A 14,342-nucleotide genomic window follows, 5' to 3' on the forward strand; every position below is an offset into this window, starting at 1 on the left:
GCATACGACATCCCTCTGTCCTTAAGACCCTCACAGCGGATAAGGAAAAACTCCCCAAAAAAAACCCTTTAACGGGGAAAAAAAAACGGTAGAAACCTCAGGAAGAGCAACTGAGGAGGGATCCCTCTTCCAGGACGGACAGACGTGCAAATAGCATAATAAGCATAATAAATTAACAGTAATCCATATGACACAATGAGACAGAGAGAGAGAGAGAGAGAGAGAGAGAGATGCAGGTAATGACAGTAGCTTACAACAACATTAATGAAAGTAATAATATTATAGTTATAGTTCTGGCTACTGTGGTACAATATGTTGAAAGTATGTATTAATATCTGACAGTATACTTGTGTGACAATAGTCATATGTGTATAATAACAGTAGAAGTATGACTAATGACTAATGATGGCAGCAGCAGCAGGAGGCATCTGGCAGGACCACGGCAGCAGCACAACCACACACGTCACACTGTCCAGGCACCGCTGCGGTATGAGTTATTCTGAGAGACAGTGGAGCACAAAGGCTCCGGAGAAGAAGCCGAGTTAGTGACATCCAGAATGGCCGAGTTAGCAAGATGCAGTAATAGGATGAGAGTGAGAGAGAGAGAGAGAGAGAGAGAGAGAGAGAGAGAGAGAGAGAGGGAGCCCGGTGTATTATAGGGGGTCCTCCGGCAGACTAGGCCTAAGTCAGCCTAACTAGGGGCTGGTACAGGGCAAGCCTGAGCCAGCCCTAACTATAAGCTTTATCAAAGAGGAAAGTCTTAAGTCTAGTCTTAAATGTGGAGACGGTGTCTGCCTCCCGGACCGTAACAGGAAGATGATTCCACAGGAGAGGAGCCTGATAGCTGAAGGCTCTGGCTCCTGATCTACTTTTGGAGACTTTAGGGACCACGAGTAACCCTGCGTTCTCAGAGCGCAGTGTTCTGGTGGGATAATATGGCACTATGAGCTCTCTAAGATATGACGGAGCTTGACCATTTAGAGCTTTATAAGTTAACAGTAGGATTTTAAATTCAATTCTGGATTTTACAGGGAGCCAGTGCAGAGAAGCTAAAACAGGAGAAATATGATCTCGTTTCTTAGTTCCTGTTAGTACACGAGCTGCTGCATTCTGAATTAGCTGGAGAGTTTTTAAGGACTTACTAGAGCTACCTGATAATAGAGAGTTACAGTAATCCAGCCTTGAGGTAACAAAAGCGTGGACCAATTTTTCTGCATCTTTTCGGGTCAGGATAGGCCTAATTTTCGCAATATTACGCAGATGAAAAAATGCAGTCCGTGAGGTTTGCTTTAAATGAGAATTAAAAGACAAATCTTGATCAAATATTACTCCGAGGTTTCTTACGGTAGTGCTAGAGGCCAGAGCAATGCCATCTGGAGAAACTATGTCATCAGATAAAGAGTCTCTGAGTTGTTTGGGGCCAAGAACAATAACTTCAGTTTTGTCTGAATTTAACATCAGGAAATTGGTGCTCATCCAATTTTTTATGTCTTTAAGGCAGTTATGGAGTTTAGTTAATTGATTACTTTCTTCTGGCTTCATCGATAAATACAACTGTGTATCATCCGCATAACAATGGAAATTTATAGAGTGATTTCTAATGATGTTACCTAAAGGAAGCATATATAAAGTAAATAGGATTGGTCCGAGCACAGAACCTTGCGGAACTCCAAAACAAACTTTGGTACGTAAGGATGATTCATTACGAACGTCAACAAATTGAAAACGATCAGATAAATAAGATTTAAACCAGCTTAGTGCTGAACCTTTTAGGCCAATTAAGTGATCCAGTCTCTGCAGTAGAATTTGATGGTCAATTGTGTCAAACGCCGCACTAAGATCTAATAAAACAAGAACAGAGACGAGTCCTTTGTCTGAAGCAATCAGAAGGTCATTTGTAATTTTAACTAGAGCTGTCTCAGTGCTATGATGCACTCTAAATCCTGACTGAAATTCCTCAAATAAATTATTATCCTGGAGAAAATCACACAGCTGGTCTGCGACTACTTTCTCAAGGATCTTTGACATAAAGGGAAGATTAGATATTGGTCTATAGTTGGCTAACACCTCTGGATCCAGGGTGGGCTTTTTTAGGAGAGGTTTAATTACAGCTACCTTAAAAGACTGTGGTACATAGCCTGTTAATAGGGATATATTGATCATATCTAATATATGAGTGTTAACTAAAGGAAAGACCTCCTTAAGTAGCCTAGTTGGGATGGGGTCTAAGAGACACGTTGATGATTTAGATGAAGAAATCACTGCGGTCAATTCTTGAAGAGAAATTGGGGAGAAGCAATCTAAATATATATTAGATTCTACAGCTGTGTTTGAGGTTAGATAGGTAGGCCTACCATCTGAGGGCAGGAGGTCATGAATTTTGCCTCTAATAGTTAGAATTTTGTCATTAAAAAAGCTCATAAAATCATTACTGCTAAGGGCTAAAGGAATACAAGACTCAATAGAGCTTTGACTCTCAGTCAGCCTGGCTACAGTGCTGAAAAGAAACCTGGGGTTGTTCTTGTTTTCTTCTATTAATGCTGAGTAATAGTTTGCTCTGGCATTGCGGAGGCCCCTCTTATAAGTTTTGAGACTGTCTGTCCAGATTAAACGAGATTCTTCCAGTTTGGTTAATCGCCAATTCCTTTCAAATTTTCGCGATATTTGTTTTAACCTACGGGTTTGAGAGTTATACCAAGGAGCAAACTTTCTTTGCTTTGTTAACTTCTTTTTAAGAGGAGCTACAGAGTCGAGCGTTGTTTGCAGCGAGCCTACGGCGCTATCAACAAAATGATCAATTTGGGAGAGGTTAAAGTCGGCACGGGAAACCTCTGTTACTGAAGGTATTGGTATTGAATTTAACGACGAAGTAATCTTTTCCTTAAATTTTGTGACAGCACTATCTGATAAACATCTAGTATAGTAACTGTTGCTGAGTGGCGTGTAATCGAGTAAAAAGAAATCAAAAGTAATCAGATAATGATCTGATAGCAAGGGATTCTGTGGAAAGACTTTTAGGTTATCAATTTCAATTCCATACGTCAGAACTAGATCGAGGGTATGGTTAAAACAGTGAGTGGGTTCATGTACACCCTGACTGAAGCCAATGGAGTCTATTAATGAGATAAACGCGGTAGCCAGGGAGTCATTATCAACGTCGACATGAATGTTAAAATCGCCTACAATAATAACTTTATCTGATTTAAGAACTAAACTGGATAAAAACTCTGAGAATTCAGATACAAATTCAGAATACGGGCCAGGAGCACGGTACACTATAACAAATAAAAGTGGCTGCGAGGTTTTCCAGGTCGGATGTAAAGCACTAAGAACGAGGCTTTCAAATGAATTATAATCTAGTTTAGGTTTAGGGCTGATTAACAGACTAGAGTTAAAAATGGCTGCAACTCCCCCTCCTCGGCCGCTGCCTCGAGGAATGTGGGTATTATTATGACTGGGAGGAGTGGACTCATTTAGACTAACATATTCATCTTGACACAGCCAGGTTTCAGTGAGACTGAGTAAATCAATATGATTATCTGATATTAATTCGTTTACTAACACTGCTTTAGACGATAGAGACCTGATATTTAACAGTCCGCATTTAATTCTCCTGTTTTGTCTTTCTGTCACAGAAGAGGTTTTAATTTTTATGAGGTTGTTATGCACAACTCCTCTTTGTTTAATTTTAGATTTAAATAATTTAGGTGGTCGGGGGACAGACACCGTTTGTATAAAACTATGAAAACTATGGCTGGGTAACTGAACTAGAAGCTCAGAGAGGCGTTTAGGACTGCAACTCTCTGTCCTGGTCTCAACTCTGGGTTGTCAGGGATTTAAATTACTAATAAAATTTGCCAGGTTCCTAGAAATGAGAGCAGCTCCATCCAAAGTGGGGTGAATGCCGTCTCTCCTAATAAGACCAGACCATTAATAATACGTTAATGTTGTTTTTTACCCTTAAAATCGTAAGTTTTTCACAAGAAGCGGCTGAGTGGACTATTTAATATCTCTCGTTGTGACGCGTTGCCAAGGTAACCGGCTCTGGCCACAGAACCTGCAGCTCGGTCGGCCGCAGCTGTTATATTAGGCCTAATCAGTGGAGGGAAGTGAGATGATTGCTTAACGTTATGTTACGTGATACAAAGTATCATTTCAGAGGGCAAGTGCTTACCGCTTGTGTGTGTCCAGAGGATGATACGAAATTTTGTTTCAAATAATCAAAGTCCACAGATAGTTTCCTAAATCGTTTTTATTGCAATAAATATTATCCACCATTCACTCTGATCATTAAATGTGTATCAAGCAAGTAAGTCTATCCTAAATCGTTTTTATAAATATTATCCACCATTCACACTATATCAAGCAAGTAAGTCTATCCTAAATCGTTTTTATAAATATTATCCACCATTCACTCTGTATCAAGCAAGTAAGTAGCCTAAGTAAGGTAAGCAAGGCAGAAAGACAGGCGACAAACTATTTAAACTATGTACAAACTATGTATATTTAGCTACTTTAGCTTAGCCATGGCTTCTCCTTCTCCTGCTCTTTCTTGCCCGGTGTGCCAAATGTTCAGTTATGCTTCTGCCTCCTTTAGCGACAGTGGTAATTGTAATAAGTGTAGCTTATTTGCTGCGTTGGAGGCGAGGCTTAGTGAATTAGAAGAGCGGCTCCGCACCATGGAAAACCATTCAGTAGCTGCGGTAGTTAGCCAGCCCCCTGTAGCCGGTGCGGAGCCACATAGCATAGCCTTAGCCTCAGCTAACTGTCCTCCGGTAACTCCCGTTCAGCCGGGAGGTTGGGTTACGGTTCGCCAGAAGCACAGCTCCAAGCAGAATCCCACGGCTCACCACCAGCCTGTTCACGTTTCCAACCGCTTTTCCCCACTCAGCGACACACCCGCTGAGGATAAAACTCTGGTTATTGGCAGCTCTATTCTGAGGAACGTGAAGTTAGCAACACCAGCGGCCATAGTCAAATGTATCCCTGGGGCCAGAGCGGGCGACATTGAATCAAATTTAAAACTGCTGGCTAAAGCTAAACGTAGATTCAGTAAGATTGTTATTCACGTCGGCGGCAATGACACCCGGTTACGCCAATCGGAGGTCACTAAAATTAATATTGCCTCGGTGTGTGAATATGCAAAAACGATGTCGGACTCCGTAGTTTTCTCTGGACCCCTCCCAAATCTGACCAGTGATGACATGTTTAGCCGCATGTCATCATTTATTCGCTGGCTGTCCAGGTGGTGTCCAGCAAACGATGTGGGTTTTGTTAATAATTGGCAAACGTTCTGGGGAAAACCTGGTCTTATTAGGAGAGACGGCATTCACCCCACTTTGGATGGAGCTGCTCTCATTTCTAGGAACCTGGCAAATTTTATTAGTAATTTAAATCCCTGACAACCCAGAGTTGAGACCAGGACAGAGAGTTGCAGTCCTAAACGCCTCTCTGAGCTTCTAGTTCAGTTACCCAGCCATAGTTTTCATAGTTTTATACAAACGGTGTCTGTCCCCCGACCACCTAAATTATTTAAATCTAAAATTAAACAAAGAGGAGTTGTGCATAACAACCTCATAAAAATTAAAACCTCTTCTGTGACAGAAAGACAAAACAGGAGAATTAAATGCGGACTGTTAAATATCAGGTCTCTATCGTCTAAAGCAGTGTTAGTAAACGAATTAATATCAGATAATCATATTGATTTACTCAGTCTCACTGAAACCTGGCTGTGTCAAGATGAATATGTTAGTCTAAATGAGTCCACTCCTCCCAGTCATAATAATACCCACATTCCTCGAGGCAGCGGCCGAGGAGGGGGAGTTGCAGCCATTTTTAACTCTAGTCTGTTAATCAGCCCTAAACCTAAACTAATAATAATTCATTTGAAAGCCTCGTTCTTAGTGCTTTACATCCGACCTGGAAAACCTCGCAGCCACTTTTATTTGTTATAGTGTACCGTGCTCCTGGCCCGTATTCTGAATTTGTATCTGAATTCTCAGAGTTTTTATCCAGTTTAGTTCTTAAATCAGATAAAGTTATTATTGTAGGCGATTTTAACATTCATGTTGACGTTGATAATGACTCCCTGGCTACCGCGTTTATCTCATTAATAGACTCCATTGGCTTCAGTCAGGGTGTACATGAACCCACTCACTGTTTTAACCATACCCTCGATCTAGTTCTGATGTATGGAATTGAAATTGATAACCTAAAAGTCTTTCCACAGAATCCCTTGCTATCAGATCATTATCTGATTACTTTTGATTTCTTTTTACTCGATTACACGCCACTCAGCAACAGTTACTATACTAGATGTTTATCAGATAGTGCTGTCACAAAATTTAAGGAAAAGATTACTTCGTTGTTAAATTCAATACCAATACCTTCAGTAACAGAGGTTTCCCGTGCCGACTTTAACCTCTCCCAAATTGATCATTTTGTTGATAGCGCCGTAGGCTCGCTGCGAACAACGCTCGACTCTGTAGCTCCTCTTAAAAAGAAGTTAACAAAGCAAAGAAAGTTTGCTCCTTGGTATAACTCTCAAACCCGTAGGTTAAAACAAATATCGCGAAAATTTGAAAGGAATTGGCGATTAACCAAACTGGAAGAATCTCGTTTAATCTGGACAGACAGTCTCAAAACTTATAAGAGGGGCCTCCGCAATGCCAGAGCAAACTATTACTCAGCATTAATAGAAGAAAACAAGAACAACCCCAGCTTTCTTTTCAGCACTATAGCCAGGCTGACTGAGAGTCAAAGCTCTATTGAGCCTTGTATTCCTTTAGCCCTTAGCAGTAATGATTTTATGAGCTTTTTTAATGACAAAATTCTAACTATTAGAGGCAAAATTCATGACCTCCTGCCCTCAGATGGTAGGCCTACCTATCTAATCTCAAACACAGCTGTAGAATCTAATATATATTTAGATTGCTTCTCCCCAATTTCTCTTCAAGAATTGACCGCAGTGATTTCTTCATCTAAATCATCAACGTGTCTCTTAGACCCCATCCCAACTAGGCTACTTAAGGAGGTCTTTCCTTTAGTTAACACTCATATATTAGATATGATCAATATATCCCTATTAACAGGCTATGTACCACAGTCTTTTAAGGTAGCTGTAATTAAACCTCTCCTAAAAAAGCCCACCCTGGATCCAGAGGTGTTAGCCAACTATAGACCAATATCTAATCTTCCCTTTATGTCAAAGATCCTTGAGAAAGTAGTCGCAGACCAGCTGTGTGATTTTCTCCAGGATAATAATTTATTTGAGGAATTTCAGTCAGGATTTAGAGTGCATCATAGCACTGAGACAGCTCTAGTTAAAATTACAAATGACCTTCTGATTGCTTCAGACAAAGGACTCGTCTCTGTTCTTGTTTTATTAGATCTTAGTGCGGCGTTTGACACAATTGACCATCAAATTCTACTGCAGAGACTGGATCACTTAATTGGCCTAAAAGGTTCAGCACTAAGCTGGTTTAAATCTTATTTATCTGATCGTTTTCAATTTGTTGACGTTCGTAATGAATCATCCTTACATACCAAAGTTTGTTTTGGAGTTCCGCAAGGTTCTGTGCTCGGACCAATCCTATTTACTTTATATATGCTTCCTTTAGGTAACATCATTAGAAATCACTCTATAAATTTCCATTGTTATGCGGATGATACACAGTTGTATTTATCGATGAAGCCAGAAGAAAGTAATCAATTAACTAAACTCCATAACTGCCTTAAAGACATAAAAAATTGGATGAGCACCAATTTCCTGATGTTAAATTCAGACAAAACTGAAGTTATTGTTCTTGGCCCCAAACAACTCAGAGACTCTTTATCTGATGACATAGTTTCTCCAGATGGCATTGCTCTGGCCTCTAGCACTACCGTAAGAAACCTCGGAGTAATATTTGATCAAGATTTGTCTTTTAATTCTCATTTAAAGCAAACCTCACGGACTGCATTTTTTCATCTGCGTAATATTGCGAAAATTAGGCCTATCCTGACCCGAAAAGATGCAGAAAAATTGGTCCACGCTTTTGTTACCTCAAGGCTGGATTACTGTAACTCTCTATTATCAGGTAGCTCTAGTAAGTCCTTAAAAACTCTCCAGCTAATTCAGAATGCAGCAGCTCGTGTACTAACAGGAACTAAGAAACGAGATCATATTTCTCCTGTTTTAGCTTCTCTGCACTGGCTCCCTGTAAAATCCAGAATTGAATTTAAAATCCTACTGTTAACTTATAAAGCTCTAAATGGTCAAGCTCCGTCATATCTTAGAGAGCTCATAGTGCCATATTATCCCACCAGAACACTGCGCTCTGAGAACGCAGGGTTACTCGTGGTCCCTAAAGTCTCCAAAAGCAGATCAGGAGCCAGACCCTTCAGCTATCAGGCTCCTCTCCTGTGGAATCATCTTCCTGTTACGGTCCGGGAGGCAGACACCGTCTCCACATTTAAGACTAGACTTAAGACTTTCCTCTTTGATAAAGCTTATAGTTAGGGCTGGCTCAGGCTTGCCCTGTACCAGCCCCTAGTTAGGCTGACTTAGGCCTAGTCTGCCGGAGGACCCCCTATAATACACCGGGCTCCCTCTCTCTCTCTCTCTCTCTCTCTCTCTCACTCTCATCCTATTACTGCATCTTGCTAACTCAGCCATTCTGGATGTCACTAACTCGGCTTCTTCTCCGGAGCCTTTGTGCTCCACTGTCTCTCAGAATAACTCATACCGCAGCGGTGCCTGGACAGTGTGACGTGTGTGGTTGTGCTGCTGCCGTGGTCCTGCCAGATGCCTCCTGCTGCTGCTGCCATCATTAGTCATTAGTCATACTTCTACTGTTATTATACACATATGACTATTGTCACACAAGTATACTGTCAGATATTAATACATACTTTCAACATATTGTACCACAGTAGCCAGAACTATAACTATAATATTATTACTTTCATTAATGTTGTTGTAAGCTACTGTCATTACCTGCATCTCTCTCTCTCTCTCTCTCTCTCTCTGTCTCATTGTGTCATATGGATTACTGTTAATTTATTATGCTGATCTGTTCTGTACGACATCTATTGCACGTCTGTCCGTCCTGGAAGAGGGATCCCTCCTCAGTTGCTCTTCCTGAGGTTTCTACCGTTTTTTTTTCCCCGTTAAAGGGGTTTTTTTGGGGAGTTTTTCCTTATCCGCTGTGAGGGTCTTAAGGACAGAGGGATGTCGTATGCTGTAAAGCCCTGTGAGGCAAATTGTGATTTGTGATATTGGGCTTTATAAATAAAATTGAATTGAAATTGAATAATTGATTTAATATTTATGTCTTTCGTAAGTGACCATGGTATAAGCGGGATAATGCCCGACAAGGTGTCCATTATCAGAAATGAATGGACTTCGCATACATATGTATATATATATATATATATATATATATATATATATATGTGTGTGTGTGTGTGTATGTATGTGTGTATATATATATATGTATATATGTATGTATATATATATATATATATGTATATGTATGTATATATATGTATATATGTATATATGTATATATATCCCACTCTGGGGTTGAGGTGAATAAAAGAACTGTGTGGTGACCTAAATAACATGCTGTTGCTATCTGCAGAAAGTATTAAAGCATGAAATCCCGTATTTTTAATGTACGAAAGCATCCTGTATCGTAACTACATGTGTGCCGTTTGTAACAAACCAAACCGCGTGAAAATCAGTTGAAAATTTAGTGAGTTATTCTACTTTACTTGTGCATACAGCTCCTTCCTCAATAGAAGTGAATGCACTGTGGAGGCGAACCGAGACCCATCCAAGTAGGCGGCCGGCGAGGACGTCGGCTCCGATAGGCAGCGGCAGTCAATGCGGCGTCTATGGGTGCGTCCCATGTCCCTTAAATTTACTGCTAACCACCTAACTTAGCCACCTTACCTAACTGTTTAGTCACTCCCTCTTAGGAAAACATTTAAGGAGTCAGGAGTTAGGAGTGAGGAGCGAGGATTGCTGATAAGAGACATGAGACGGTCTTACTCTGAAGCGTCACGTAAAGCGACGTCCTATTCTGATGACGGCGGCACAGCTGGATCTGCTGCATAACGGAGCCAGCGTACATCCCAAGTCACATTATATTCGCTGATCAAAGCCGTAACCCCCCCCCCTGCCGTCATGACTTTGGTCACACAGGTTTGCATGTATTACCATTGTTACTGAGTCATTTGCCGAAGTTTGTGGCAATTAAAGAACGGTCTGTAGCCCTGCCACTGTCACTGTGATGAGCATCATTATCATTATTATTATTATGATCATTATTATCACTATTATCAAATCCACTCGCCATCATTCAACAAGTCAGCTGCTGAGACCTTTCAGTCTACCTCAGTCAATTCAATTTTATTTATAAAGCCCAATATCACAAATCACAATTTGCCTCACAGGGCTTTACAGCATATGACATCCCTCTGTCCTTAGGACCCTCACAGCTGATCAGGAAAAACTCAAAAAAAAACCCTTTAACGCAACTGAGGAGGGATCCCTCTTCCAGGACGGACAGACGTGCAATAGATGTCGTACAGAACAGATCAGCATAATAAATTAACAGTAATCCGTATGACACAATGAGACAGAAAGAGAGAGAGAGAGAGAGAGAGAGAGAGAGAGAGAGAGAGAGAGATGCAGGAGAGACGGTAATGACAGTAGCTTACAACAACATTAATTAAAGTAATAATATGAATTAATATCAATATTAATAATTAATATTACCTACAAGCTATTAAACATTATTCCACTCACATGACATGCAGGACAATTAATGATAGCCAAAGTGTGTGGTGTGTGTGGTGTTATATCAACACGTGTGGTTCTGGACATGAGTAGCTGCACATTTAACAGCCACACATCACCGACAGTCCACTCAACAACGCAACGGGTTGTGAATGAAACTTAATTACAACATGACAGCCTTGCAGGAAATATCATTAACGTTACTCTTTGTAGTCATGTGGGCATGTGAATGACAGCGTTTCATTGCAAAGAATGCATGTAACGGGTACACTTGCGCTATTTCTCCGCCATCTCATTCAAATGAGACAGACGTAGGGGACGGGTATTTATACGTCATGGCCTCAAGCTGAAAAAGACTTCCTGTTAGGAACCTCTCGTGTTACCTTACTCATCGCACCTAACAGATTCCTCCTAACGCCTAACGCTAACTCCTTACTGGCAAGAATAAGAGACATGAGACAGCCTTAAAGATGGCAGAGCTCCAACGACTTCCGGTTCAAGTAAGGAGTTAGGAGTTAGCAGTATAAAATAAGGGACTTGGGACGTACCCTATGTATATATGTCTATGGTAAATCCCACCCCGTATTTAAGCTGCCGGAAACGGCAGCACAGTCAACTCACGCTACAGCGTCTTCCTTATATGGCAGGGCCCAGGGGAGAGGTGACCAGCCAGGTAAAATAACAGGACTAGGCAGGGCAAAATGAGAGTGGCCAGAATTTAAAGGGGCCCTGCTACACAGGGTTGTGGCAGGAAGAATTAAGCACAAAGCCCAGTGACCGGGTCAACTTTCAGCACGCTGAAAATCCCCTGGACAGTTGTAGAAGTGCCCCCGAGCATTGCTCTAACCACTTGCTGCACAAAAACAATAAACTAAAACAAAAAAGGATCAACGGAGACAGCCAGTGCCCCACGTTGATTATGCCTATCAGGAATAAGGGTTCCAAATAATTTACCAGCCTTCAAATCCTACTGGCAGTTCCAGGAAACATGTTCTAACATTTGCAGGCCAAAATCTATGGAGCAACACGCTTACTGGAAATAGTCAAACAACAAAGTCCCTAGAAATACCAGAGTAACCCAAAATCTGTGTGAAACACTCCCTTAACAACTGTACATTTACCACATTCCCAGCACCAAAATCCCGGACGAGCCCCCATTTGACTGGCTCAAGGCTGGCAACAAAATGGAGGCCACACACAGATATATCAATCAAAAGTTAATTTATTTAACTCAAACAAATAAACACAGTAAATAACTGATGGCATGTGCAAGAAGGCAGGGTATCAGTCATGTTAGTAGTGTGTGGACGAGTGAAACATGGTGTAATGTGTGTTGTAAGGTGCAGTATACCAACAAAGGAAACAGGCTGAAAAGGCTGCAGCAGGCCCAGCTGAGAGAGAGCGTGTGACCAAAAGGGTGGTCCTTTATGCCCTCTGCAGGCCCAACCCAAATGGGCAGGTACTAGTAGGCACTCCCTCCCAGCTCCGCCCACTAGCCAACTCCCAGTAACTGCAAGAGAGAGAGGGAGCACAGTCACACACAGGCAGGCAGAATGAATAAGGTCGTCAAAATTGCAAAAGTAAACAAAAACATAATTAGGCGTGTTTTTAAATCCATTTAATTTTCATTGCAACACAAGCTGTGATATAGCCCCGAAGTTTGTTTATTTGAAACAAATTCATTTGACAACACATTATAATTTGGCCAATTCTGGCAGGGAATCAGAGAAATTATTATAATATTATTTTCTGATTGTTTCATAGCGGTTACATTCTAAAACAAAAGTAAACACGCCTTTGCGCAACCTTACAGGAGGGAGCTGCACTGCCATTTGTGTGAGTTCAGCTGAAGTGCTTGGCTTCTCTGCTCTCCCAGTGAGCATTTTTCAGTCAAAAAGACGTTTAAAAAATGACTATAAGAGAGAAAAGGATCAAAAATTAAAGTTTTTCACCAACTATTTGAAGATGATTAGATGAGGTTTTTCATCCTCTACACTGTATAAATAATGGCCTGTTGTCATTTTGAAGCCTAACTTAACCCTAAGCCTAAACCAAAATTTCTTCATTAAAAGACAGCATTGATCTAAAGCTAACTGTTCAATCAACATCTTCAAATAGTTAGTGAAAAAACTTTCACTTTTGAACCTATTTTGAATGTCTTTTCACCATCTCTGTTTTTAAATGCCTTTTAAACCACAAAATGCTCGGTGTAATAATTAAACTGTAAAAGTGGTTCTGCATTTAGGATGACAAGTTACATACTAAGTCATATTTACAGTTTCTACTTAAAAGCAAAAGCTGACCATGTGAAACATACTACAATAAATTTGTTTTTATTAAGCAACAATTTAAATGTAACATGAACAACGCTGTGGGCGGCACGGTGGTGCAGTAGTTAGCATTGTCACCTCACAGCAAGAGGGTTCGTGGTTCGTCTTCTCTGTGGAGTTTGCATGTTCTCTCCGTGTCAGAATGGGTTTCCTCTGGGTGTTCCAGCTTCCTCCCACAGTCCAAAGACATGCAGGTTAATTGGTGACTTTAAATTGGCTGTAGGTGTGAATGTGAGTGTGAATGGTTATCTTGTTCTATGTATCAGCCTTGTGATAGTCTGGCAACATGTCCAGGGTGTACCCTGCCTCTTGCCCAGTGTCAGCTGGTATAGGCTCCAGCCCTTCTATGATACCTAACAGGATAAGCTGTTACAGAAAATGAATGAATGAATGAATCAACAATACAAAAACAATTACAATGACAGGAAAATTCATAATTGACGCAGGGTCAAACGGCTCTTTGATCACCACACCCGCCTTTGTCTTTCTCTCTCTTTTGTACACACACACACACACACACACACACACACACACACATACACATCAAGCTTGTATATAGTTAGTTAGAATTTGTGTGTTTTGGTTTGCTTTGCTAGTTTGTGAATAAATATAATTCTTTGGAATCATACCTGCTGTCTGTTTAATGTTGCACAAGAGTGAATGAATAGTCAACCTCTGCTGCATCAAGAACTCCAAGATCCTTCAGGCATTACTGTTAATTTTGGTTGTTGTCATTAATTTAATTACTAATCAAAACTCCAAATTAATAGTTTAGCATATTTTATGAGACTGATATCTTTAACTGGCTATCATTTTTCCCTTTACGGGAATGGTGCCCCATGAGATAATTTAATGTTAATTAAGTCACATTATTTAAAAAATTATTAATTATTATTAATAATTGTTAATTATTTCCGATAGCCAATTAAATCCCTACATATTTGGTGCCTCTTGGTGAGACCTAACATATTGATCCCAACATATGTGGTGCCGCCGTGTGAGACCTAAAATTTTGTTCCCATAATATATATGTTGATCCCAACACCTGCATAGGACCTGCACCCAGCCGTACCCGTAAGGCTCAGTACCAGAACCGACCCATTTCCCATCATTATGTCTAAGTCAAAGCTACACTTGCCCACACCCATTAATAAAAGTCCTCCTACTCGACTTGCACCTGTGATTTAACACACACAGGCTACAGTCACTGACATTAAGCTGGGTTC

At 40.7% G+C, this 14,342-nt stretch overlaps 1 protein-coding gene across 1 annotated transcript; it reads left to right on the plus strand.

The window, feature by feature from the left end:
- The first annotated feature begins 4,526 nt into the window (after positions 1–4,526).
- On the plus strand, positions 4,527–5,402 carry LOC144464742 (uncharacterized). Its single transcript, XM_078172763.1, has one exon. The coding sequence runs from the start codon at positions 4,527–4,529 to the stop codon at positions 5,400–5,402; it is 876 nt and encodes a 291-aa protein (XP_078028889.1).
- Positions 5,403–14,342: the final 8,940 nt, after the last annotated feature.

The sequence above is a fragment of the Epinephelus lanceolatus genome, chromosome 1 (genome assembly GCF_041903045.1).
Source record: "Epinephelus lanceolatus isolate andai-2023 chromosome 1, ASM4190304v1, whole genome shotgun sequence".
NCBI lineage: Eukaryota > Metazoa > Chordata > Actinopteri > Perciformes > Serranidae > Epinephelus > Epinephelus lanceolatus.